This window comes from Microtus oregoni, unplaced genomic scaffold (genome assembly GCF_018167655.1).
Source record: "Microtus oregoni isolate MIOR12 unplaced genomic scaffold, Mior012 000006F_ref0000085, whole genome shotgun sequence".
Taxonomy (NCBI): Eukaryota; Metazoa; Chordata; class Mammalia; order Rodentia; family Cricetidae; genus Microtus; species Microtus oregoni.
The window spans coordinates 51247732-51275246 of NW_024543065.1; the positions used below are offsets into that span (position 1 = coordinate 51247732).

The window sequence follows — 27515 nt, forward strand, 5'->3', positions numbered from 1 at the left end:
CATGCTTCAGTGCTCCAGGCACTGGGTTCCATCCCCAGCACCGAAAACACCAGAATAAATCAGTATAAGCCAGAAGCAAGATTTTCATGAGGTTGAGGACCCCGGCTAGAGCCATTTTTCAAAAATAAGTAAAAAAAATTCACACACACACACACACACACCCTCAAGTCCTCAAGTCTTCTATCCTTTCCCATTCTTCCCCCAAAGTGAACCTGCAGTTTCCATGGGTTCCTGGAGCCTCAGAGTTCCAGGTGTGTGTGTGTGTGCGCGCACACACAGGTGTACGTGCCCCCGTGTTGTGTTGTGTGTGTCTGCAAAGTGGGGGTGGGGCGATGGCCTTGGACACTGGCAAAGCCACCTCCCCTCTGGCTCCCTTACTGCGGGGGCTGCTGTCTGAGCAAACTGTCCTTGGGGTCAGGGACAACAAAGAGCCAAAGGTCACGTTGCTGCATTCCCCTAACCCCTCCCCCCCCAGAGGCCACCAGCTCTCCAGGATGGGAAGATCACAGGAACACAAATTTAGGGGTTTGAGCCCACAGGGTCCCCCAAAGAAAGAGACACTCATGAGACCGAAAAGGTGTTTTTTTAATGGCCAAACCCAGCCAGTATCCCAAGTCCCAGGCAAGAACTTGACCTCAGGAAGAGTCCCCCACACCAGCCCTTTCTCATAGCCAGGGTGGGGATGGGCTTCAGAGAAAAATCACAGTGTCTCCTCGACTCTATCCCTCACCCGACCCACACCAAGAAGATGGTGATGACAGGCCTGTGGTTGCCATCGTGGTGGGTAACAGCTGTGATGTCACCTTGCCAATATGGTGGCCCTCCGTGCATCCAGTGTGTCAAAAAGACATCGTGTAATGTGGTGGCCAACTTGGCATCTGTTATATCAAGAAGTCTGCCAAAACAAAAGAAGTGATCCCAGGAAACAGTGGGCCGAAAAAGATGTGGCGTGACAGCCACACATTCAGACGGTCAATCCAGATGTCCATCACAGCTTCCGAAGGGCCACACAAGATGTCATCCAACATGGAGACCCACTGGGTCAGCCAATGGCTTCACTCAGTATGGCAGCTTCCACAGTGCACCCAGCGGAGTTGCTGTCACCACACCGCCACCCAAGGCCACCAGGGAGTCCACGGCAGTTACCACAGTAGCCAATGGGTCATCACAGTAATACACCAAATAACATGCTAATCAATGGGACAAGCAAAGTGTGACCAGAAGGACCAGAGCCCAAGAACCTGGTGTCCGTCACAGTTAACCCCCATCACCGTGTTCCCAGCTGCCCTGCTAGGATGCGTTGAGCAGAGAGCGGGAATAGAGGCTCTGGTAGTAGACCCCTGGTTCCCCGCTCTCAGCCCCGTAGCCTCCAAACCCCACATCCAGTTTGGAAGGTGCTGGTGTCTGTTCTGACATCAGGTTGTTGATAGAGAAGGGGTGGTTGAAGTTGTAGGGTGCATCCAACTTCAGTTCCCCCGGGAGCTCCAAGCCAGTGAAATAGGGTGTGGAAGAAGGGGGAGAGGCGCAGTCCAGACCCCCCACATCTTCCCCATTCTGAGCCTCGGGCTCAGAAGGCGTAGGCTGGGGCTGAGCCTGAGAGGTGACTACTGTGGCCGCTGTGGTTGTGGCAGAGGTGGCTGACCCCACCGCACCATTCCTGGTGGTTCCTTTCTTCGCCTTCTCCTCCAGCTTGAAGCGTTTCTGACGCCGAAGGTAGCAGCCATTCTCAAACATGTTTCCAGAGCTGGGATGTAAGGCCCAGTAGGAGCCTTTGCCTGGCTTGTCTGGGGAGCGTGCCACCTTGACAAAGCAGTCATTGAAGGACAGCGAGTGCCGGATGGAGTTCTGCCAGCGTTGCTGGTTCTCCCGGTAGTATGGGAAGAGGTCCATGATCCATTGGTAGATCTCACTCAGGGTCAGCATTTTGCCTGGCGCCTGTTGGATGGCCATAGTGATGAGAGAGATGTAGGAATATGGTGGCTTGGCATGGGCCAGTGGACGCCGGTACCCCTTTGCCATCTCCTTGCCAGGTACCAGCCCAGACCCTGGGGCTCCGTAGCCGGAAGTACTGCTTCCACTGTTGCCACCAGTACCCAGGCCTGGGAAGGTGGGCCCCAGGGGTGCTGTGGCGGCTGGGGGTGCCAGGGGTCCTGTAGGCAGTGGGGAGGCCTGAAGCCCTCCTGGAGGGTAGGGAGAGCTGAGAGGGTTCAAGGTCATGTAGGAGTTAAGAGGGGCCATGGTGGGCACGGGAGTCACTGGAGAGTACACCTGCGGCGAAAGAAAGAGAGATGCGGTCAGTGGCTCCTCACTCCCTTCCTCAGCAAAGGAGCTCCTGAATACAGGTCCATTAATGTCTTTTCAAGAGAGGCTCACACAGCACAGCCCTAACTAGCCCCAAACTCGCTACGCCGACAAGATGACTTGGAATTCTCCATCCTCCTGTCTCTACCTTCCAGTTGCTGGGAATACAGGCGTGGGCCGTCATACCCCGCTCATCTGCCCATCTTGGCTTTTCCACCATCTTGCCCTCCCACCATTCCCTCTCTCCGGAGTAGCTGCCTGCCCATTTGCACTCAGGGTTCTGTCCCCTTCCACGCCTTCAAAGTCACGCTTGAACATGGGCTTGGGAAGGAAGCGCAGGTGGTCTCAAACACCTGAGGGAGTCTCTGAAACTGGTTTCAGGTATCCGCCAGGTCAGGGCCATTTTCATTTTTTAATTCTTGTTGTTTAGTACACAGTCTCACTGTGTAGACCAGGCTGACTTGGAACTTACAGAGTTCTGTCTGCCTCTGCCTCCTGAGAGCTGAGATTAAAGGTGTGCACCCCCACAGCCAAATCACCCTGAGCTCTTAATCCACCCCCTAAAGGATCATGGACGCGAACCACTACACCTGGCTAGGCTGGCTCAAGACCATTTTTTCTTCTCTCTCTCCCTCCCTCTCTCTTTTTTTCTTTTCAAGACAGGGTCTCTCTGTGTAACAGCCCTGGCTGTCCCGGAACTCCCTTGTAGACCAGGCTGGCCTTGAACTCACAGAGATAGATCTGCCTTCCTCTGCCTCCTGAGTGCTGGGATTAAAAGTCATGGGCCATCACTGACCAACTTCAAAACCATTTTCAAAATCACAGTAAAATTGTCAGTTCTACCAGGCATGGTGATACAGTCTGTAATTCCAGCTACCTGGGAAGCTAATAATCACAAATTCAGGGCCAGCCTGGGCTTCGGAGAGACTTCTAGGATATTGACCCAAAATATAATAAAAAGGGCAGGAGGTGTGACTCAGTGGCAGAGCCCCTGCCTAGAATCCCCCAGTGAGGGGCTGGGATGTGGGGATGTGGCTCAGAGGTAGAGCCCCTGCCTAGAATCCCCCAGTGAGGGGCTGGGGTGTGGGGATGTGGTTCAGTGGTAGAGCCCCTGCCTAGAATCCCCCAGTGAGGGGCTGGGGTGTGGCTCAGTGGTGGAGCCCCTGCCTAGAATCCCCCAGTGAGGGGCTGGGATGTGGAGATGTGGCTCAGTGGTAGACTGCTTATCTAGCATACAGGAGGGCCTGGATTCAATCTCCAGTAAATCAAAAAAGAAAAATTTTGTCAACCTTTTGTACCCTCTTTCATATGGGTGCATAACGAGCTTTTCATTGATCTGTGACATCCGCTATTGCAGTGGGGCCAAAGGTCTAGCATGTACTCTCATATCTTGCCAGCTGTGTAGCAAAAGTGGAAGACAGTGTCTCTCTTCTCACTAAATTCTATTTATTTCTTTGTCTTTGAGACAGACCCTCACCGTGTGTGTAGCTAATGCTGCTCTCAAACTCACCATCCTTTTTGTTTGTTTCTTTGTTTTTTGAGACAGGGTTTCTCTGTGTTGCTTTGGAACCTGTCCTGGGGAGCTCCTGTAGACCAGGCTGGCCTCAAACTCACAGGGATCCGCCTGCCTCTGCCTCCTAAGTGCTGGGATTAAAGGTGTGTGCCACCTCTGCTGGGCTTCAATATCCTTGTTAAACAGCATCTGAAAACCCTGAATTATACTAATAAATGATTGCTATTTTAAACTAAATTAGGGTGAGGTGGTGGTGGTGTAGGTGGTGCACACTTTTAATCCCAGCACTCGGGGTAGCGGCAGAGGCAGGTGGAGCTCTGTGAGTCCGAGGACAGCCAGAGCTACACAGAGAAACACTGTCTCAAAAATAAAAAAATAATAAATAAATAAATAAAAAGGAAAGAAAGAAAACAATAATTAACTAAATTAGGGCTAGCTAATGGCTCAGCAGGTAAAGGCACTTGCCTGGAACCCTAACAACATGAGTTCGATCCTCAGACCCACATGGGAAAAGGAGAGAGTTGATTCCTGAAAGTTGTGTACCATGATGTTTGCGGTCACATAGATATACAAATAATAAATGCATGTAAATAAACATGGTTTTAAACTACATGAATGCATATTTTTAAATTTTAAATGATTTTAAAGCTTTGCTTTTTTTTTTTTCTTTTTTTTTTTTGGTTTTTCGAGACAGGGTTTCTCTGTGTAGCCCTGGTTGTCACAGAACTTGCTTTGTAGACAAAGCTGGCCTTGAATTCACAGAGATCCACCTGCCTCTGTGTCCCAAGTGCTGGGGTTAAAGGCAAAATTTTACTTCTGAATACAACAATTATCAATGGACACAACCCAGCACAGTAGAAGCTGGAGCAGGCCTGCCATCCCAGCAGTGGGGAAGGAGGGGCAGGAGGCGGCTACCTAGCAAGACTCTGAAAAACAAAGCCATGAAATCATTTGGGGTCTTAAATAATCAGTTATTACTGGTTTTGTTTTTGAGACAAGGTTTTTCTCTGTAGCCTTGGCTGTCTTGGAACTTGCTTTGTAGACCAGAGATCCGCCTGCCTCTGCCTCCAGAGTGCTGGGATTAAAGGCTTGCACGCCCTGCTTCAACCATGTTTTAATAGTATAGAGAGGGTTGGGGGCTGGAGAGCTGGCTCAGCAGTTAAGAGCACTGACTGTTCTTCAGGAGGACAGGAGGAAAGTTCCCAGCATCCACATTGGGCATCTCACAACTTCCTATAATTCTAGACCCAGGGGGATATAACACCTCTCGCCTTCTGGAGCACCTGCCCTCATAGGCACATAACCACACACATATATATAATTAAAATTAATCTTTAAAGCTGGACAATGGTGGCGCACGCCTTTCATCCCAGCACTAGAGAGTCAGAGGCAGGCGAATCTCTGTGAGTTCGAGGCCAGCCTGGTGGTCTACAAGAGCTAGTTCCAGGACAGGCTCCAAAGCTACAGAGAAACCCTGTCTCAAAAAAACAAAACAAATAATAATAATTATATTTAAAATGTAATAATAGGCTTTAAATGTCTCCTTGCTAGGCACAGTGGTACCTAACTTTAATCCCAGCATCCAGGAGACAAACACAGGCAATCAAGCCCAGCCTGGTCTACATAGCAACTTTTAGACTAGCCAGGGCTTCATATCTTAAAAAAAGGGGGGGGGCAGGAAGAAGTTCTGATCACAGTAAAATTGAGAAATCAATTATCTGATCTGAAAATAATTGAGAAATAAATCAAAGTTAGCCAAGTCAGCTGAAAGGTTGATTTATGTAACAAATCAGTGGCTTTCCATTTTTCTTGTTCTTTTTAAAAATTTATTTTATGTATATGATTGCTTTGCTTGCATTTATGGGTGTATATCACATCGGTGCCTGGTGGCCAAGGAGGCCAAAAGAATTTACAAATGCGCCCCATTTTCAGAAATGTTCACATAGAAGAACATGTGCCCTTAGCTCCGTATACACTGCTGTGTTTCCCAGAATCACAGGCAGGCTCACAATGGTGGCTCACGCCTGTGATCCTGGCACCCGCAAGGCCAAGGCAGGAGGATCAGTGTGCACCAAAGAAAAATCTGGGTTACATATTGAAATGCTTTTTTTTTAAATAACAAATCAGCACCTGCATATTTTTCAGCTAGCTTGGAGGTTTTTGTTTTTTTTAAGACAGGGTCTTACCATGCAGCCCATGCTGGCCTCTAACTCCTTCTGCAACAGCCTCAGCCTCCCTAGTGCTGGGATTGTAGGTAGGTACCGCCATTCCCAGCTTTAACAGGCATTTGCCCATCATCTGCACTGTGCCAGGAGTGACCCAAGCATTTCACAGGTATTGTCTGTAATCCTTACAGACATATGTGTGTATGTTATTATTACTGTGATATTGTCATGTTCTATGGTTAGTGCAGAGACTTGAATAACACACACTAAGCAGGGGCTCTACCAATGAGCCACATCCCAGCCCCTCCCTGGGAGATTCTAGGCAGGGACTCTACCACTGAGCCACACCCCAGCCCCTCCCTGGGGGATTCTAGGCAGGAGCTCTACCACTGAGCCACACCCCAGCCCCTCCCTGGGGGATTCTAGGCAGGGGCTCTACCACTGAGCTACACTCCTTGCTTTAAGTTCTTTTGACACCCACTTTACAGCTGAGTCAGCTATGGCCCAGAGGGACACACAGAAAGGAAGAGAAAGAATCTTGGGAGTCCAGAACCTGGGCATAATGGATGTCCTGGACCACGTTTTAAAAGCTGCAGTCAGGACAGCCAGAAGCGCCCACCCTTGTGGAGCCGACAGTCTAGCTGGAAGTCAGTGATCCTAAAGAGCAGCAAAAACACTAAGCTTGTTGCATAGCCCTCCTATTTCTAGATATACCTACCCTGTCTCCTCACTGGCCTCCCTCCTCTCTCTTCCAGTCTTCCATATGCCTGAGCACCCTCCCCTTTCCCAGTTGGGATCTCACGGCTTTGGAGGGACCTTAGACTTGGTGCTGATTGAATGGAAACCACCGGGTTTCTGGTTCTCTGACACTGTGAGAATTAGCTGGACCCGAGGTCCAGAGAACAAAGGGAGCTGTCAGAACAGCTTAGGGAGTCAGGGACCGGTGACAACCACCTATGCCTCCAGGTAGCTCTTTTCTCCCTTCCCTTCTTCCTCCATTTGACAAGAGTATTGTGTAGCCCAGGCTATCCTTGAGCTAACCTAGGATAACCTTGAACTCCTGATTCTTCTGCTCTATCTCCCAAGAGCTGAGATTACAAGCATGGGCAGCATGCCTGTTTTAGATCATGCTGGGAACCAGAGGACCAAAGCCAGGGCTGTCTGAACACCAGGTAAACATTTTACCAAGTGTGCTACAGCCTCAGGTAGCCTTTTTTTTTTTTTAATATTTTTTCATTCTATGTAGGTATCTGTTTTGGGTATGTGCAAGTGAGTGTGGGTGCTGAGAGAGGCCAGAAAAGGCTTTCAGATCCCCTGGATCAGGTATTATAGGCAGCTGTGAGCTGCTTAATGTGGATGCTGGGAATTGAACTCAGGTCCTTTGCAAGAGCAGTATGGCACTCTTAACTGTTGAGCCACCTCTCCCTTCCCCCCTCCCCCGACACCCACACAGGAAGCTTTTGCTATACAGACAAGGATAGCCTTGAACTCCTGCCCCCACTCCCCAAAGGCTGACTTTCCAGGTATTTCCACCACACAGGGTTCTGCAGGCAGCTCTTTTTGTTAGGTCTCTCACAATGTTATTCCTTCTTCCCTCCCTCTGACAAAGGGTCTTGCTATGGTCCCTGGCTGCCTCCAGATGTATGGCAATTCTCCTGCCTCCCCCTCCCTAGTGCAGGGATTAAAGATGTTTACCACCAACCCTGGCTCCTGCACTGGCCATTGCTATCCTCCCGCCATGTGTCCCTCCAGCCCCAGCCCAGAAGCTCCGCACCCCTCCCCTTCCAGTGTCTGTCCCCCATCCATCTCTTCCCTCTCCCATCCAGAGTTTGTCGCTCACCAACTCATCTGCTGGCCTCAGTCTCCCCCTTTTTTGACTCTTTCTCCCTTCCCCCAAGCCCCATGTGCAGCCCCAGGAGACTGGTTCCTACCCTCCTCCACTGCTTCTGCTCCTCCCCTTCGAAGGGAAAAGTGATGGCTTGGAGGGGGGGGGGATCCAGAGTCTCTTAATCCCTTTGTACCTCACTTTACTTCTCCAACCCCGGGACCTCAGGACCTTCCTTTTCTGGCTCCCCACCCACCCGGAAGTTCTTCTTGAGGTCTGACCTCAAGCACTCCAGCTGCTCTAATCCACCCTAGGCTTTCCCACGCCCCAAGGCTGGGATGAACCCCTGAAGTCCGGGTCTAAACCGGATCTCCCCTACTCAGGGTGTGGCTGAGAGTGGGGGGTAGCCCTCAGGGGACCTGCATCCCCACCTGGGAGGCGGCAATTTCTCCCTTTTCATTTCCTTATTGTTTCTGGAGAAGGGTGTGCTAGGCAGCAGGGAGACACTTCCAGTTCCAGACCCAACCTGAGGACCCCAGCACCCTGCAGGGTGCCCTACTGCCCACCTCTTAAACGGGGGTGGGGGGAGGGGTGTTGGGACAGGTAATGTGTAGAAGCCTAAGGTTCTATGGGTTTCTCCCAGGATGGTCACTCTCCAAGAGCCAGCTGGCCACAGTAGGACACGGGTATTAACCTCTCTGCGCCCCCCCCCCCCAGCAGAAGCCATTGGAGGAGTCTTGCCTATTCTTAGTCCTAGCGGAATGTAGCCCACCCATTGTTCTCAAGAGCAAGAGAGAGGTGGGCTTTCCTGCTGAGAAGCGGCAGGTGCTGCCAACACTGCCAGTACCCTGCGGTGCATGGCAGAGGAAAGGGCTGGGGGCTAAGGGGTGGGGGACTGCGGGGATGGGGGAGAACACGGACCTTCAACAGTAGTTCCAAACCATCCAGTCTCTCCTTATGCTGACTCTTTCAAAGTTACATTTAGGCTGGCCTCACCTCACTCCCCTTCCCCAAGATCTCATTCTGTAGCAGGTCAAGATGTCCTGGAACTTGCTATGTAGCCGACCTCAAACTTGTCATCCTCCTGCCTCAGTTTCCCAAGTGCTAGGTTTACAGGCATGGAAAACCACGACTGGTCTGACAGTCTCCATATACACTGTCTCCTAAACTGGGTGGGGGGCCATCCACATGCCACCCCCAAACTTTAGTTTCTCCTCCCTAGACTCCCCCTCCCCCAGACTAACTTGTTTAGCTATGTCCCCAGAAGGACCTATTTGGGGCTGACCCTAAACCCACTAATCACACTCCCAACCACCTGAAAGCCTCCACGGACCACCCTGGCCTCTGCCTTCCCCATAATATTACCAACATCTCCAGCCCTCTCCCTCCCACCTCCCCACAGTCCCAATCCTTTCCTCGGCTCTGCCCCCTTAACCCCTCCCCAGACCCAGGACAGGCCCCCTCCCAGGCTTCTGGCCAAGTCGGGAGTCCAACCCTACAACTTGAAAATACAGACCCTAGTTACCCCCCCCCCCAACTATTAAATGACTGTTGGTGAGCCCCGCCACTCCAGTCCCCCCCCACACACCTTAAGTCTCCTAGGTTAGGATCTATGGGTCCAGAACCTTATGTCCTTTCCCCATCATCACAATATGGATTACAGGGCGACTGAACAAAGAATAAGTCCCTTGCGCCAGGACAAATAGGAGTTAGACGTGAAGAGGGACTTTCTGTTGGTTGGCGAAGGAACTAAGGCAAATCTAGCAATGACTAGACTGTGCATGGTCTGAAGGGGGTCCCTGCTGAAGGTCATGGTAAGGATGATTCCTACCACACAGGTGTGGATGCCCACATGTCTTTTGATCTCCCAAGGCTGACGTCATCTGAGGGCTAGTCTACCTAAGCCACCTGTTACAGTAAGTTCTCCAAAAGGACCCTGATAACCCCTATTTTGGCCCCTACCTTATAAGGCTCTCCAGCCGATCTTTATCCCCAACCCTAATTCTGATCCTAACCGCCCAAAGCCTGCCCCCCGCCCCGTCTTTAACCCTAAACTTCCACCACAGACTTTCCATAGTGGGGGTTCCTAACCCGTCCTCTCTACTTTGAACCTCGTTTCTTTAGGTCCTCCAGCTCTATCCCCTATCCTAGAGCCCCGAATCCCACCTCCAATTCGTTCATTTTTATCAGGGTCTCAACATCTTTCAAGTGTGTATTCTTGCTAGCATTTCTTCGTTTGGAAGCAAACGATCGCCTCAACTTGCTTGTCTCAATCGCTCTCTCAAGCCTTGTCCCCCTGTTCCCGGCTCCCATGCTTGGTGTCTGTGTCCCCAGGTCTTTGCTCTCACCTGGGCCCACAACACGGCCCCTGTTTGCACTTAAGCTCGCAGCCCCACACCTGCCCCCCCATTTCCCGCTCCGCCATCCCCGAGGACACACCTCGCCCGCCTCTGGGTAGTAGCTCCACTCGGCCAGGTCATGAGCCTCCATCTTCACCGAGCCCAGCATCCCCCGGGCCTGTGCCCCCACACGCCCAGGCTGCGGCCCCCCCGGGGGAACCGAGAGATCCGGTCTCTCTGCAGGCACTGGCCCCGAGTTCTGAACTGAGGCTCGCAGCCCGGGAGTCCCGCTGGCCCAGGCGCCTTGGGAGGCAGTCACTTTTTATAGCCGGGACACCCCCGCCCTGGCCCGCCCCGGGCTCTCCTCCCACCTCCCCTAGGGCCGCGCGCTCGGATTGGGGCGCCCCCTGCGGGATAGCAAGGAGACAGACCTTAGGCACCGGGAGCCACAGTCCTGGCACCTGGGAGCAAGCGATGGATGAAGAGTGGGGGAGCTACCCGGGGTGGGGGTGTAAGACCACACACTGCTGATCCCAAGAGCCCTAGAGTCACAACGCGAGAGGAGGGGGAATCTTTCCGCCTCGAGGTGTTCCATCATCTCCACCTAAGAGAGGGAAACACCAGAGCCCCGCATGTCCACCACGAAGGAGAGGAGGCAGACAGTGTTCAGGATTCCACCGGTCCCTGTACGACACCGTAAGTAGCCCACAGAGATTCTTGAAAGCACATTCTCATTCGACAGACGGGAAGACTGAGGCTTTCGACGAATGCAAATGCTGCAGGCTGTGTACAGGCTCAGGGCCAGCGGTGGAAAGGCTCAGAGCTTTTGCTCAGACCCCGTTAAGGCACTAGATCTCCAAGACCCAGGAGCTCCGCTCACAGCACTCTCCACTCTAACTAACGACAGTCGGCCGTCTAGGGAGGTGGGGCCGCCGACCCCCGAGAACTCCATTTCCCAGAAGCCTCCATTTCCATTTCCGTCCAGCGCCTGCGCACCACGAACTACATTTCCCAAAAGGCATGGCGCTCGAAGGTCGGAAATGGCGGCCGCCCCGGTGGACACCCGGGGAGGGCGGTCGGCTGCCGACGCGGCACGCCGTAGGGGCGGGGACGGGCCGCGGTGCGGGACTCCATTTCCCGGCGGCCCTACTAGTGCAGCGCCTGCGCTGTGTCACGGCGGCAGGCGGAAGATGGCGGCGGCCCCGTCTATCGAGAGGCGCTGCTGAGGGGGCGCGAGGGGGACGGAGGCCGGAGTCGCGGTGAGCGGGTGGCGGCATAAGGGCCTGGGGCGAGGGGAGGAGGGGCGCTGACGAGGCCGGGGCGCGAGCGGCGGGGAGGGCCTCGGGGAGGGCCGGGAGCAGCGGCGTCCAGGGCCCTTGCTTCTTCTCCCCCTGCCTAGGACCCTTCCTTGGCTACCCAGTCCCCCGCGGTCCAAGTTCCAGCGTGGCCCCCGCAGAAGTCCGCCCGCAGACTTCCTCCGCCTCCAGTCTGCGCCTTGGCTCATCCTCCGCTGAGCACAGCTGCAACTGGCTCTTCACGACCTCAGACCGGCCATGTGCCTTCCCGCCTCGGGGCCTTTGCACAGGCTGTGCCTCCCCCCCCCCACCACCCCCATTCCTCCACTCTCGAAACATTCTGTTATCCATCGGTCTGAGTAACTCCCTTTCATCCTTGGGGTTGGGGGGCTCGGCACCGCACGTCACTTCCCCTATGAAGCCCCGGTTTCCCACCCTCTCCCCAAATCCTCCAGCTGAAGGCTCTCATAGGTCCCCGTGCTTTTCCCTCCCTTCACGTGTGGTCGACTTCGTTATTAAGGTTTTATTTCTGTGCTGTCTAAAGATGCCGCTGATCCTGAGCTCTTTGTGGGCCAGGACTGGGTGTGTCTCGGTCCGAACCTGGTTCCCAGCACAGCGCACATCCCACACTGGACTGGCTCAGTTGATGTTCGTTGAATGAATGAAAAAAAAAAAAAACAAAAAACTCGGAGGAGATCCACTCCTTAGGGTAACAGGGGAGTTGTTGTACTTCCTTGTGGGAGGAGCAGTTCACCACTAAGATCCAACAAGGGGAGGGAGTCTTAGTGTTTCAGATAGCCAGACTGCAAGAATGGCAACTATTCAGTAGACAGCTGGCTGAAATCAGTAATTACATTTTATGTATTAAAATGATATGCAGGTGTTGAAAAAAAGGAAAAAAATAGACTGAGCTCTAGCATTTATTAAGAGAAAAACAGTGAAATAGAAAATAGTTTATGTACAAGTTGACAGCCATCTACCCAGAAGTTCACATGTGTTAATTCAGCCAACCTTAGATTGAAATATTCAGGAAACCAATTAACAGTGACCATGTGAAGCTTTTTTTTTTTAAGCATCAGTCCCTAAACAATACAATGTAACAACATTTACATAGTATTTATACTGCATTAGGTATTTTAAGTCATCTGGAGATGATTTAAGCTAGGCTTAGTGGCAGGGACCTGTTTGTTACTCCAGCTACTTTTTTTTTTTTTTTTTTTTCTCGAGACAGGGTTTCTCTGTAGTTTTTGGTGCCTGTCCTGGAACTAGCTCTTGTAGACCAGGCTGGCCTCAAACTCACAGAGATCCACCTGCCTCTGCCTCCCGAGTACTCCAGCTACTTTTAAACTGAGGCAGGAGGATCACAGAGTTCTAGTCCTTGACAGGACTACAGAATGAGTTTACTGGCACCCTGGGCAACTTAGTGAGACCCTGTCCCTAAACAGCAAAAAGGACTGAGGCTATAGCTCAGTGGTAGAGCACAGGGGCCTTGGCTTCCATCTCTAGTCCGCTGGGGAGAGTTTTTTTCCATTTTCTTTTTTTTGAGACAAGATTTCTTTGTGTAACAGCTCTGGCTGCCTAGAACTCATACTGTAGACCAGGCTGTCCTTGAACTCTCAAGAGATCCGCCTGCTTCTACCTCCCAAGTGCTGGGATTAAAGGCAGGTGCCTTCAGCGCCCAGTGAGAGATGGTTTTAACGTGTGCCAGAGGGTATATGGGTTTCACTTGAACACTGCCCTTTTGTTTGTGGTAAGGTCTCCTGGCCCAGCCTGGCTTCCCAGCTCACTGTGTGTGGAAGATGATCTTGAATTTTACACCACTGCTTTTCTGTGGTGCTAGGGATGAAACCTGGAGCTTTGTGCATATTAAACAACTAAATACCAGCTGAGCTCTGTCCTCAGCCCCAATGGTACTGATTTTTTTTTAAAACAGAGTGGCCCTAAGAGATCATCTTGCCTCTGCTGCTAGTGCTGGAATTAAAAGGGTATGCCACCCCATCTGGCCAAACAGTCTTATTTTAAATAAGGGACTGAATTTTGATCTGAAGTGGACCCTTGAGCCAATCTCTGATACCGATGGGCAGCTGAACATCGTTTTAACAATTGAAAAATAGTCAAAAAGAAAAATAGGAATATATACTCAAGACAAAACAAAACCCAGAAAATTAAAGAGTAAAGCAAAGAGAAAGGAAAGTTTTGATGGTTCTTGATGTATCATCCAGAAAGAGTGGACAGTTTCTTACCTTCTGGTCCAAGGAGCATTGTGTATGGTGGCCATGCCCCTTTGCTTAATGAACAGACATGGGGCGTGGTGATGGTCAGTAGCAGGAGACAAAAGGAACAGATTGGATTGCGCAGGGTGTGTGTGTGTAAATTTGGAGTGGGGAAGGCCTCCCTAGGGAGGAAAGACTAGATCTCTGGGGGCAAGAGAAGAAATAGACTTAGAGAAAGGGGTGTGCAGGGTGGGGTGAGCTGACTGCAAAGAGGCCAGAGGGAGACAAGGCTAGCGTCTAGAAAGAAGACTTTGTAGGTCTTGAGGGCAGGACTGTGACTATGACCCTGACTCTAAGCAAGATGTGGGAGTGACAGCCCTTCACATCTGACTCAAAATAAAAAGAGAACAGTTAGCTGGGCTAACTTTAGCTGGGTGGTAGAGGCAGGTGGATCTCTTGAGTCTGAGGCCAGCGTGGCTAGGGTTTACGGAGACCAAGTTACTTTCACTCTAGCCTTTTCAATAGACTTATTACTTTTATGTATGTTTGTATGTATATTTCTCTGTAGCCCTGACTGTCCTGGAACTCTAGATTAAAGGGATTAAAGGTGTGCACCATCACTGCCCAACTAAACCTTTATTTATTAGCCTGTGATATCCAGCAGAGTGTTCCTGTTTAGTTTATAGGTTAAATCCATTTAAACTTAGTTATGTCCAATGCTGTCTTTTAGATTTTCAGTTACATAATTTAGGACTAATTTATTTGTTTAAATTTAATCTTTATATGTATGGGTGTTATGCTGCATTTATGTTTCAATACCAAGTATGTGCAATGTACCTGCGGAGGCCAGAGAGGGTTTCAGATCCCCCAGGACTAGCTTTACAGTTCTGATCTGTCATATGGGTGCTGGGGATCAACAAATGCAGGTTCTCTGGAGAGCAGCTAGTACTCTACCCACTGAGCCGATTCTCCAGTCCCACTTCCACCTCCTGACTGCCAGGATTATACGACCCTGACTTTGGTTTTCTTCATTTACCAGACCTCCCTCTCAACTCTCTCTTTCACTCTGCTGGTCCTCACAGAGTTCTGTCAGTGTATAGAGACTTTCCATTTTCCATAATCCTTCCTTTCTCTCGAAACAGGGTCTTGCTTAGCTATCCAGCTGGGCTAGAACTCACAATCCTCCTGCCTCAGACTCCAAGACTGCTAAGACTAGAGTGTGTGCGCCTGCCCGGCTTCCCTCTCGTTTTCTTTTTACAGCCCTGTTGTCTGTTGGCTTGCTCATTTATCCCGGGTCCATCCTGTGCCACACGGGACCTTGCACATGCTCTGCAGCACTGTCCCTCAGCTTGCAGAGCCCTTCTGTATGTAGGTGTGCCTTTGCAGCCTGTCTGCCTGTGTAAGAGCTCTTGGGTAGATTGTGCTGCTTGCTGTATGTGATGTCTGCTCTCAGTCACTTCATGGACTTGTCAGTATGACTTTGTGCTAACTGTGGAAGTTCATCTCCCTCACTTTCACAGAAGGAACAGCTTAAGGATGCTGTATTGCAATGAATCTTCTTTCTTTCTTTTTTTCTTTTTTTCTGGAGACAATATGAAGAAGCTCTGACTGGTTTTGAACACGCTGTGTAACTGAGGCTGGCCTTAAACTCCTGATGTTTTTCATCTTCCTGCATCTTGAAAATGCTGAGATGAGAGATAGGCACCACCACACCTAATTGTAGGTAGCCTTTCTTTCCTTCTTTCTTTCTTTCTTTCTTTCTTTCTTTTTTTTTTCTTGAGATGGATCTTACTATGCAGCCCTGACTGGCCTGGAACCGTATGTGGCTGTGCACACCTGTAATTCTAGCTCTTGGGAGGCACAGACAGAAGGAGTAGGAATTGATGGCCATCTTTGACTACTAGACCAGCCCAACCTACCTGACATCCTGTGTTTAAGAAAATAATAAAAAGTATTGGAGATGAAGCATTGTGCCTCTGACAGGAATATCGTTCTCTTGTCATTGGACGCCCTGACCATGAACATAGGCTCTATATGCGGCCTAAAGGAAGGAGGACTGCATAGGGAAACTTACTAGTTTCTTTTTCAGGGAGAACTTGACAGCAGTCATGGCAAGTGGCAGCGGGGACAGTGTCACCCGCCGGAGTGTGGCATCGCAGTTTTTCACACAAGAGGAAGGACCAGGCATTGATGGCATGACCACTTCTGAGAGGGTGAGTGAGTAGAGCTGAGGGCTTGGTAGTGATAGTGTGACTCCTGCCTTTGCATGACACTGCCCAGGCAGCAGAGCTTAGGAGGACTGTGGGGACTGGCTTGGCCCAGCAAGACAGGCTGTGTGTGACACCTAGCTCGTCCCTCCTTCCAGGTGGTAGATCTTCTAAACCAGGCAGCGCTGATCACCAATGACTCAAAGATCACAGTGCTCAAACAGGTGAGTTGGGGGTAAGGTAGAGGGCGGGCAGGACAGGGGCAGGGGATAGAGTCACTGAGAGAGTATTGGTAACACCCATAGTCACACATGCCTGTACACACACATACACACCTGTGATGCATTCATACATACCTTCACATGGACACTCACCTGTGATACACTCATTCATGATTCACTTGTACATATCTGTATCTCAGAGTGCAATGCTGCGCAGCATGCTCATTCAGTGCCCCCCAAATCTGGGCCTGGGGATGGCAGGTGGAGGGGTCACCTGTTGTTTATACACAGAGAAGCAGACCTCAGTATAGAGAGTGATTCTAAGGTCATTCTGCTAGTAGCTGGCCAAAGTAGCCCTTGGATTGTGGGGTCCACCTGCAGATCCTGTGTCTTTCCTCTCTCCATGGTCTAGTAGGGTGACCAAACAGTGATGACGCATAGTGGGCAGGACTGACAAGCAGAATCAAGAGAAATCACCTAACCTGTCCAGGATAGGGAGTCAGGGAGAGTTTTCTGAAAGGGGACATCTGAACCGAGTGCTGGAGGAAGAAAAGACGTAAGGGATAACCAGACACAGCACCAAAGCGTGTGCTAAAGTAGAAGAGGATAGGGTTCCTTCAGAATAAGAAGCCAAGATGGCATTCAGAGGTCATTGGATAGGGTGAAGGCACAGCTTGGTGGCAGAGCCTATACCTAGAGTCCCCCAGTGAGAGCTGTGGACATAGCTCAGTGGTAGAGCCCCTGCCTCGAATCTCCAGTAAGGGGCTGGGGTGTGGCTCAGTGGTAGAGCCCCTGCCTAGGATCCCCCAGTGAGGGGCTGGGGCATGGCTCAGTGGTAGAGCCCCTGCCTAGGATCCCCCAGTGAGGGGCTGGGGCGTGGCTCAGTGGTAGAGCCCCTGCCTAGGATCCCCCAGTGAGGGGCTGGGGCGTGGCTCAGTGGTAGAGCCCCTGCCTAGGATCCCCCAGTGAGGGGCTGGGGCGTGGCTCAGTGGTAGAGCCCCTGCCTAGAATCCCCCAGTGAGGGGCTGGGGTGTGGCTCAGTGGTAGAGCCCCTGCCTAGAATCCCCCAGTGAGGGCTGGGGACATAGCTCAGTGGTAGAGCCCCTGCCTAGAACCCCAGTGAGGGCTGGGGTGTGGCTCAGTAGTAGATATGCTCTTTACTTAAAAAAGTACAAAGTCTTGGGATCCTTCTCCCCAGCAGCATGAAGAAAAAAATATACTTTAAAGACTATAGGCCTAGGTCAGGACCCTTGTTGGGCTTGTTCAGCATGTGGTCAGAAGGTGCCAACCCATCCCGTGAGTGCAGTAGAGTAGATGCTGGTGGTGGTGTGCTTATGAAGGTGACTTACCAGCAACACTTGGACTTGTATCATTGAAGTTTTGGACCATCTTTGGTTTTTCAGGAGGATGTCTGGGAGGAGGTATTATTTTCAAAGAATGTGGGAACTGGGGTAATGGCTCACTGTGAAAGCAAAAGGATTTGAGTTTAAACCTCCAATACCCATTGGACATGGCTATGCATGTGACCTCATCTCTGGGAGCTCACTGACTAGTCAGCCTAGCTAAAACTTCCAGCTTTGAGATAGTTAAGAGCCCGTCTCAAAACATAAAAAAACTGACATGTAGGCAGTCATGTTGGAATGCTTACGGGATGCTGCCCTTGTAAAGATAGAGAACTGACAGATAGGTAAAAGGAGGCTGAAACTGGACAGTGATGGCACACGCCTTTAATCCCAGCACTTGAGAGGCAGAGGCAGGCGGATCTCTGTGAGTTGGAGCCCAGCCTGGTCTATACAAGAGCGAGTTCCAGGACAGGCTCCAAAGCTACAGAGAAACCCTGTCTCAAACAAAAAGGAGGCTGAACCTCAGGAAGGCAGGAACCCTAGGGGTTTTCCCCTTTTCCTTATCCTTGGGGTTGGATTTAGAGCCTTGGCTTGCTGGACAAGCACTGTACTGCTGAGTTACATTCTCAGCCCTTTTTACTATTTATTCAAATTCTTTCATTCATTTATTTGGTTTTTTGAGACAGGGTCTCTCTATGTAGTCCTGGCTGTCTTACAGCTCAATGTGTAGATCAGGCTTGCCTCAAAATCACAGTAATCCACCTGCCTTTGCCTCTCAAGTGCTGGAATTGAAGGTGTGTGCCACCACAGCTGGCTTAATTTTGTTGAGAAGTGTTCTGAGATGTTTAAACTATAATGAGTTCACTCTGCAGCCTAGGCAGGTGTTTAACTTGTAATCTTCCTGTCTCCACAAGAAGCTTGGATCATAGGCCTATGCCACGAGGCTCAACTCTTTTGTCTAGTACTCTTAGATATAGTGTCCTCACTGCTGACCAGGACCTGCCTCCCCTCTAAGGTGCAGGGAAGCTTCCCAGTGGCCTGTGAGAACCTTGATCTATGAGGGTCTGATACAGCATAGCATTTGAGGCTTGGGGTCAGGGATGCCAGAACCACCAGTGCTGCTTCCTTCCTATTCTTGTCTGTGTGAATCTGGGTTTATTTTTTTATTTGACATTTGTTTCTTTGTTAGTTTTCTGTGTTTTGCCTACATGTGTGTATATGCACCATGAGCATGCAGTGCTGACAAAGGCCGGAATAGGGCATTAGATCACCTTGGCGCTGGAGTCAGATGGTTGTGACTGGGTGCTGGCAATCAAACCTAACCCTTGGGACTGGAGAGATGACTCTGAGGTTAAGAGCACCAACTGGTCTTCCAAAGGACCTGGGTTCAATTCCCAGAACTCACCTAACAGCTCACAACTGTCTGTAACTCCAGTTCCAGGGAATTCGACATCCTCACACAGACATCCATGCTTTCAAAACACTAATGTTCTTAAAGTAAAAATAAGTAAAATTAAAAAAAAAAAAAAGGCAAAAACAAACCTAGTCCTCTGGAAGAGCAGCCAGTGCTCTTCACTCCTGAACTATCTCTCTAGCCCTATATTTAAATTAAGAATTTTTTATTTTCCCTGTATCTTTGGTGTGCATGTGTGCTTGTTCACATGGATGTAGGTGCTTGGTAGCGTGGTATGAGATGCATGCATGTGTGCATACATGTAGAAACCTAAAGTTGACGTGTATTCCTCAGTCACTCTCCACTTTATTAAGGCAGGGTCTCTCAGTAGAACCCAGAGAGTCTAGCTAGTCAGCTGCCTGAGAGCTTGTCTCTGCCTCTGAAGTGCTGGGGCTGCAGCTGTGGTGCTCAGGAGATCCAAACTCTGTGCATGCTTGCTGAGGGAGTGCTTTACCCATTGAGCATCTCCCAGCCCTTATTTTCATTTTCTTTATTTCAAGTGTGCCTGACCAAGCATATGATGTCAGAGGACAGCTTGCTGGAGCTGGCTCTCTCTACCAAGCAGCTCCTAGAGATGCTATTTAAATCTTCAGGCATGGGTGACTAGCACCTTACCCACTAAGCCATCTTGCTGGCCCTTATTTTTAGTTTTTATTATGTATACAGTGTTCTGCCTGTATGTATGCCTGCATGACAGAAGAGGGCACCAGATCTCATTATAGATGGTCATGAGCCATCATGCGGTTGTTGGTAATTGAACTCAGGACTTATGGAAGAGCAGCTAGTGCTTTTAACCTCTGAACCATCTCTCCAGCCCTAGTTTTAGTTTTTGAAGGTAGAGCCCATACTCCAGGCTGTCTTGATAGCATGACAATCCTGTCTCAGCCTTCCAAGTACTGGGATTATGAGCAAGAGCCATCATGCTTGACTTTGGAGCCTGGTTTTATGTCTGTTCCTCCTAGGTCCAGGAGCTGATCATCAACAAAGACCCCACCCTGCTTGACAACTTTCTGGATGTGAGTGATCAGCCTGGGGGGTGGGATAAAGGTGAGGTAATGCTCCTTAGTGTGGCCTGATCCATCTTCCCTCTGATATTGCAGGAGATCATCGCTTTCCAAGCAGACAAGTCCATTGAAGTGCGCAAGTTTGTCATTGGCTTCATTGAGGAGGCATGGTATGGGGCCTCTTTGGGAGTGCCTGGGTGTCCTGGTGTGTGTTCCCCAGAGTCCCTCCCCCAACACACACTTAATGGGATTGCAGTCCTGGATGTCACAGTCCATGCACTTCAGCCAGCAGTTCACGGTTGCTCTGTTAGTCAAAGTGGCAGTCCTCCTTTCAGAATACATTTAGCAGGTGACTTTGGCTTCTCTCGAACCTGGCTGAGGTGACACAGTACTGGGAAGTGAACTCGGGTTCTCTTTGAGAGCAGTCTGCACTCTTAACTGCTCAGCTGTCTCCAGCTCACCCCCCATCCCCGTACTATTTTAAAACAATCATCAGTGGTGCTTAGTGCATTTACTCTGTCGTTCTTGTTTGCTCTAGACAAGGTCCTGATGAGGCTTAGGCTAGCCTGGAGCTCACTTCGTAACAGATGATAACCCTGAATTTTTGGTCCTCCTGTCTGTCTTCCTGTTTCTGGAATAGGAGGTTTGCCCCTGATCTCACAGTCTAGTTCTGAAACCTCTGCCAGATGGGAACCATACCCTTCATCTGTTTGCTTACCTCTGCACATAGCCGGGTGACCTGCTGAGAGGACATGTGTCTTACTGTGCCTACCTTAGGCTGCTGCTGGCCGTCTGAGCATTCGCCTGACATAAGACATCAGTGTCCTTCATAGCTGGTCTGCTTCTGCTTGGCCTGTGACCCTAGGTGGCCATTCCTTCTTCTCCAGGGTTCCTCAGAAAATCTTTTCTGAGCGTTCCCTTTGGCTCCTGCCCATTGGCACTTTTCTTTTTTCTTCTTCTTCTTATTTTGGTTTTTCGAGACAGGATTTCTCTGTGGCTTTGGAGCCTGTCCTGGAACTAGCTCTGTAGACCAGGCTGGTCTCGAACTCACAGAGATCTGCCTGTCTCTGCCTCCCGAGTGCTGGGATTAAAGGCGTGCGCCACCATCACCCGGCTCATTGGCACTTTTGTCTTCACTGTCGCTGTTCTTTGTGGTGCTCCACGTCACCTGGGTAACTCACCACAATAAATGTCAGCTTCACAGCAAAGCCTCTGTCTCAGTGGCCTCAGACAGGGTTGGTTCTAACAGTGGGGACAAGGGAGGTGCTGAACAAGCAAGGACATCTAACAGTGGCTCAATATCTCCTTTACTCTCATTCTGAGCCTTAGATGGGGCCAGTCACCCTCTCTGAGACTCAGAAGGGGACGTAGCTTGTTCCTGTCTTTACTCACTCTTGGCTCTGTAAGGGGGAGGAGATAAAACAGCTGTTTTTGTTATCCTCCTAGCCTGCCAGGAGCTATTGAGTTTTGACCTACATGTTGTTCAACCTTCAGCATGAGGCTGCAAGGCCTCATTCTTGATCTGTTTAACTGGGAAAATTGGCTTGGAGGGTCAGGTGGGTTTCCCAGGCTCATTTGGCGGAACTTAGCAGACTTCCATTTTGTTACCCTGTGTCTCTGAACCCAGTGCCTTACATTGTCACACTCCCCCTTCACTGGGAAAATCAGCGGTAGTTTTTTTTTTTTTTTAAATATTTATTTATTGTGTATACAATATTCTGTCTGTGTGCATGTCTGCAGGCCAGAAGAGGGCACCAGACCTCTTTAAAGATGGTTGTGAGCCACCATGTGGTTGCTGGGAATTGAACTCAGGACCTTTGGAAGAGCAAGCAATGCTCTTAACCACTGAGCCATCTCTCCAGCCCCAGCGGTAGTTTTCTGTGTGTGTGTTTGTTTGCTGGAGACAGGTTCTCACTGTGGCCTTGAACTTGGGGCAGTCATGCTCTGTCTCAGCCTCCCCAGTGCTGAAACTGTAGCATTTGCCAACACACACAGCTGTACTAAGTTTTCGGAGTTCACAAAAAAGTGGTGTGTGTAGCAGATGTGTCCCAGTGTGCTGAGGGACACAGCATGGGGTAAAGCTGCACCGCCCAGCCTTCTGGCATGGGAGAGTCCAGTCTCCTGTAGCCCAGGCCTGCAGCCAGTGCCCTAAACACTGAGCCATCTCTCCAGCCTATTTTTTTTGGTCTTTTTTATTTGTTTCTTTGATATTTCATATTTTTTGAATGGTGCAACTGTTGCTTAGAATCAATCAGAATGGGGCTGGAGAGATGGTTCTGTGGTTAAGAGCACTGGCTGCTCTTCCAGAGGTCATGAGTTCAATTCCCAGCAACCACATGGTGGCTCACAACCATCTGTAATGAGATTGGCGCCCTCTTCTGGCGTTCGGGCATATATGGCGGCAGAATGTTGTATACATAATAAATTTTTGAAAAAAAAAGAATCAGAATGGAACTTATGTTGTGAAAAATTACATTAATTTGCTGAGTTCTGGGGGGGGTGGCCTTCTCAAATTTCGTTGTTCCTTGACCAGACGTTACTGGAGGCCTTTCATTCTCTCTGGCAAACAAACTGACCCTGCCAGTTCTTAGTCCTACCAAAGGGTCCCTATGGAGCCTTCAGACTTGAGTAAACAAAACTAGATGTTTTTACTAAGTCCTTTCATTACAAACTTGATGGTTTCTGTGCCTGTTTTCACCACTTGTGCAGTAGGTGTTCTTCAAATAGGATGAAGGAACAGGGCTGAGGATGTAGCTCAGTTAGAGTGCTTGTCTAGAATGTATAAGGCCTTGGGTTCCATCCCCTGCATTTTATAAATCTGTGTGGTGGCACATACTTATAAATCCTAGCACACGGGATGTGGAGGCAGGAGGATCTGGAGCTCAAGGTCATCCTCACCTGTGTAGGTAGTTGGATGCCAAGCTGGGACTGAGACTCTGTCTCAGAGAAAAAGATGATGCTCTGGTCAAACTTCAAACAGTTGTTAGCTGTCACTTACATAGACAGTGGGGCCCTGCAGAGTTGAAGGAGTGAAGGCTGCAGGACCAGCTATGGTACAGGGGCCCACGGCAGCCTAAAGTAGAGGTGTCAGCATCCTCCTCCACTACTGAATGTGCTGGCAACAAAGATTCTGACACTTCTACCTCAATTGCTTGATTTATGGGCCTGAGTCTCTCTTCCCTACCCCAAGGCCAGCATGACCTGGTCCCTTCTCTTTTCTCCGCAGCAAGCGGGACATTGAACTGCTACTAAAACTGATTGCCAACCTCAACATGCTCCTGCGGGATGAAAACGTGAATGTGGTAAAGAAAGCCATCCTCACCATGACCCAGCTCTACAAGGTGGCCTTGCAGGTGAGGGTCAGCTGGGCCTTCCCAATGAAGGATGGCCACGTCACCGTGTGATTTGGTTTGGTTCTGGGTGTTGAGCTCAAGACTGAGTTGCCCAGGAAAACCTTGAATTTCCCTCTCCCCGCCTATGGCTCCTCCCGTTGCTGGGTTATGGCCTGTACTGCCAGTCCTGCCAAACTCAAGCTTGTCATGAGCGAGGTTTCTGCTGTTGTGAGAACAGATAACAGGGCATCGAATGTTGTCTTCTGAGACCACTCATTTAGCATTCAACAAACATTCCCAGAGAATCTCCACTTTGAAGCCTTCTGTTCTGCCAGGTGGTGCAGGGACAGCGAAGACCACGACTCTAGGTACGGCCTTCACAGTGCTAGCTCAGTGAGGGACACAGACTAAAGAATTAGCACAGCCAGGTATGGGTTGCTCACCTGTTAGCCCAGCATGTGAGGCTGAGGCAGAAAGTTCTAGGCCACCTTGGACTACAAAAATAATAGCAATTTTTAAAAAAGGATCATGAGTTTGCAGAGATGGCCAAGCTGTTGAGAATGCTTGCTCTTCCAGAGGATCCAGGTTCACTTCCCACCACCCACATGGTATCTCATAACCGTTTCTGACTCCAATTTCAGGCTCTCTGATGCCCTCTTCTGATCTCCTTGCGTACTACATACATGTGGTGCACGGATACCTGCAGACAAAACACCCATACATATAAAGATAAACAAATCTTAAAGGGTGGGGAAATAACCTGGGTTCTCGACTGTTGTTTGATGACACAGAAGTGAGTTCATTGCTTAGGCCATTCATTGCTAGCAAAATGAAGCTGGTCAGTCACTGCTGCTCTTTGGAGGGGGGCATGTGGGTGTTTTGGCTTCATGTATGTCAATGCAGGGTGTGTACAGTGCCTGTAGAGGTCAGAAGAGAGCATCAGGTACTCTGGAACTGTAGTTGCAGTTGAGAGCTCTGTGTAGGTATGGGAATCCTACCTGGGTCCTCTGGAAGAGCAGCCAGTACTCTTAACTGCTGAGCCATCTTTTCAGCCCTGCCACCCCGTTACTACTTCTGTATTTTGAGATCTGATGCCTCATCATTGAGTTAGCTCTGTCTTGGTCGCCCCCATCCTAGCACTGCCCAGCACTGAGCATAGCTGTTGGTTTAACCAAGTGAATGTTCTCAGTCATTTAGTCTGCAGGTGGGGCAGAGCCTGCTGGTAGTTGATTTGTTGTCTTGGCTCTCTCTGTCTCTTCTGTTCCTCCTGGCCCCTTGGCAGTGGATGGTGAAGTCTCGGGTCATCAACGATCTCCAGGAGGCCTGCTGGGACATGGTATCCTCCATGGCTGGAGAAATCATCCTGCTATTGGATTCTGACAATGACGGCATCCGTACACATGCCATCAAGTTTGTGGAGGGCCTCATTGTCACCCTATCACCGCGCATGGCTGATTCAGAGGTACCCCGACGCCAAGAACATGACATCAGTCTGGACCGAATCCCCCGAGATCACCCCTACATCCAGTACAGTGAGTGTTGCTGCCCTAGTGCCCTGTATGCACTCACTGGCCCTGCTTACAGTCACCTTTGTAGCGCCTGCACTACGGGACGGTACACAAGCAGGAACTAGGCTGGAGATTTAAAAACACACACACAGACAGGCGGGGACACGGGTTATCCTTGAAACAAGAATGCCCCATTTATTGTGTTCCAGGGCAGCTTATATAGGGATCCTTAACTGATAGCCTTGCCCCAATCAGACCCTCCAGAAACCACTCCCCTGCCATCAGGTCTCCTGCTCAGAGCAGCTGCAAACACAGGAAAACAAATTGTTTTACTTAGAGCAGCTGCAAGCATAACAAGTTGACAAGAAATTCAGGGTCTGGGAGTCCACAGCCCCCAACAACCTTCTTCCCTCCTGCCCCTTTTCTTATTTTGTTCCAGACAGGGCCTCATGCATCTCAGGTTAGCCTCGTGTAGTTGAAGGTCACCTTGAACTTCTGATCCTTTTAGCTGAACTTCCAAGTTTGGTGAGATTACAGGCCTGAGCTGCAGATGAATTGATGGAGTGCTTGCCTGGCATAGAGCCCAGAACTTTCCCCAGCCCTGCATGCACTGGGCATGACATGCCTGAAAATCCTAACACTTGAGAGGTAGAGGCAGGAGAATCATGAGTTTGCGTCCAGCCCAAGCTACGTAATAAGATCCTGTCTTAAACCAAAAAAACAAAACAAACAAAAAAAAAACAAAAAAAAATTGCTATACAGTGGTTCCATGTGTTCGGCAGATCTGCATGGAATTTGCTTTACTTGTCTTCCTGTAATATGAACTCAGTGTGTTGGCACAAAATGTGAAGTGTTGGCTTTGGAGGACACTGGGGCACCACCGACTGATCCTTCTTCTTCCCCTTTAGATGTCCTGTGGGAAGAAGGCAAGGCGGCCTTGGAGCAACTGTTGAAGTTCATGGTGCACCCTGCCATCTCCTCCATCAACCTGACCACAGCCCTGGGCTCCCTTGCCAACATCGCCCGCCAGAGACCCATGTTCATGTCCGAGGTGATCCAGGCATATGAGACTCTGCATGGTAGGTTGAGAGTCCCCCTCCCCATGTTATCCTGGCCAGGTTGCGGGTTCCTGAGGAGCTGTTGAGCTCTACATGCTCTCCTGCATGCTGGTCGGCACTGCAGCTCACCATGAACTCCATGTTAGATAGAAAGCTTTGGTGTGGGATAAAAACTGCTTCAAACGTGGCTTGGGATGCTGGGCCACAGCATCCTTTCTGACACTCCAGCCTCCCCCTGATCCCTCAGAGAAGGCTGCTGGTCACATTTTCCCATGTTTGTGCCTGAATAAAACTCTAGAAGTCTGGAGTTGAAACATGAGTGGATGCTGGCCAGGGATCTAGTCTGTCCATCTCTAGCTCTTGTGTTGACTTAGTTTTCTGGATGTTTGCTGAAGCAGTAAAGATGGCCCCTATTCTGGCCACTTAGCAACAGAGAGAGAGTGCAACTCTTTCCCCATCATTCCAGCAAAAGTCAGGGCTGATACTCATTGTCTATGATTGGCTGAGCAGAGACTGTTAGCCTACTACTGAGCCAATCACAGTGGCCAGGGAAACGCAGTGTTCTCATTGGTTCCAGTCTCCTGCATACTTGGACAGAGGATGGAGACAGGGTGGTTCCCTCAAAAGGGAATGAGAGTGGCACTGGCCAAGGAACCAATGGTAGATACCGTGCAGGCCGAGTTAGAGTCCTCTTTCTCTGTGGAGCAGGGGCAGCTTGCTCACCAAGGTGACTGAGACTCTGGCTAGTGGCAGGACGACTGGCCTGAGCTGTGGCAGCCGCTCAGTCAGCAGCTTGTAGAGAAGGTGGCAGTCACAGCTCTCTCCAGGGGAGCACTGGACTGCAGATTGGAGACGGGGACCTGAGGCTCGAGTGCTACAGAGAAATGACTTAGGTTTTCTCACCTTAAAGGACTAATATTGTAGAGGTCTCTTGGGCTTTCAGTCTCAGCTTGAAAGGGGGAGGCTACCAGTCCTTCTGCAAGCCTAGGAATTTCCCAGGGAACGGCAGCAAGAGTCCCTGTTTGGGGCTGAGAATTGAGCCTGGCAGACCACACAGTGATCTGTCCCCAGCATCGAGCTTCCACCTCTGTCCTTACAGCCAACCTGCCCCCAACACTGGCCAAGTCCCAGGTGAGCAGCGTGCGTAAAAACCTCAAGCTGCACTTGCTGAGTGTGCTCAAGCACCCTGCCTCCTTGGAGTTCCAGGCCCAGATCACCACCCTGCTGGTGGACCTGGGCACCCCCCAGGCAGAGATCGCCCGCAATATGCCCAGCAGCAAGGACTCCCGCAAACGGCCCCGGGATGATGCTGACTCCACGCTGAAGAAAATGAAACTGGGTGAGCTGGGTTAGCATAAGGCCTGGGCTTGTCTGAGGTGGCTTTGTTGCACTGTTAAAGTTGCATTGATACACAGGACATCCCATAACATGATGATGTAAGTAAGCATAGCCAAGTAGAAAACTGTAGCATATAGAACATTTAATAAGTGTGAACTTGTGTTTCTAAGTAGAGACTTTTAGTCTAGGAGAAGATGACCTTGGTCTTTCTGCCACCATGTCTGGACTGCTGGGATGACGGGTGTGGGGCCATTTAGATGGTACAGGAAGGAATGATGTGAGTCGTGAGAGTCGCCTTCATGTCTCCTTTCCTGTTTTGTATGTGTGTGGAAGGCTCTTTTCTCTCTCTCTCTCTCTCTCTCTCTCTCTATATATATATATATATATATATATATATATA

General features: G+C 50.2%; 2 protein-coding genes across 3 annotated transcripts in view; one reads left to right on the forward strand and one right to left on the reverse strand.

Moving 5' to 3' along the window:
* Window positions 1–564: 564 nt before the first annotated feature.
* Foxa3 (forkhead box A3) lies at window positions 565–10448 on the reverse strand. Its single transcript, XM_041653978.1, has 2 exons — window positions 10244–10448; window positions 565–2268 (listed from the first exon to the last, which is right to left on the reverse strand). Exons 1-2 carry the CDS (start codon window positions 10310–10312, stop codon window positions 1291–1293), a joined length of 1047 nt encoding a protein of 348 aa, XP_041509912.1. The 5' UTR covers window positions 10313–10448; the 3' UTR covers window positions 565–1290.
* An 842-nt stretch (window positions 10449–11290) lies between these two features.
* The window catches only part of Sympk (symplekin), a 34224-nt gene continuing 17999 nt past the window's right edge, over window positions 11291–27515 (forward strand). For both annotated transcript variants that reach the window (XM_041653687.1, XM_041653688.1), the window contains exons 1-9: window positions 11291–11402; window positions 15741–15864; window positions 16017–16082; window positions 19838–19891; window positions 19976–20049; window positions 23106–23232; window positions 24494–24743; window positions 25628–25798; window positions 26877–27116. In XM_041653687.1, the coding sequence (XP_041509621.1) occupies window positions 15760–15864; window positions 16017–16082; window positions 19838–19891; window positions 19976–20049; window positions 23106–23232; window positions 24494–24743; window positions 25628–25798; window positions 26877–27116 (1087 nt within the window). In that variant the 5' untranslated portion in view covers window positions 11291–11402; window positions 15741–15759. The remainder of the gene's footprint in view (window positions 11403–15740; window positions 15865–16016; window positions 16083–19837; window positions 19892–19975; window positions 20050–23105; window positions 23233–24493; window positions 24744–25627; window positions 25799–26876; window positions 27117–27515) is intronic.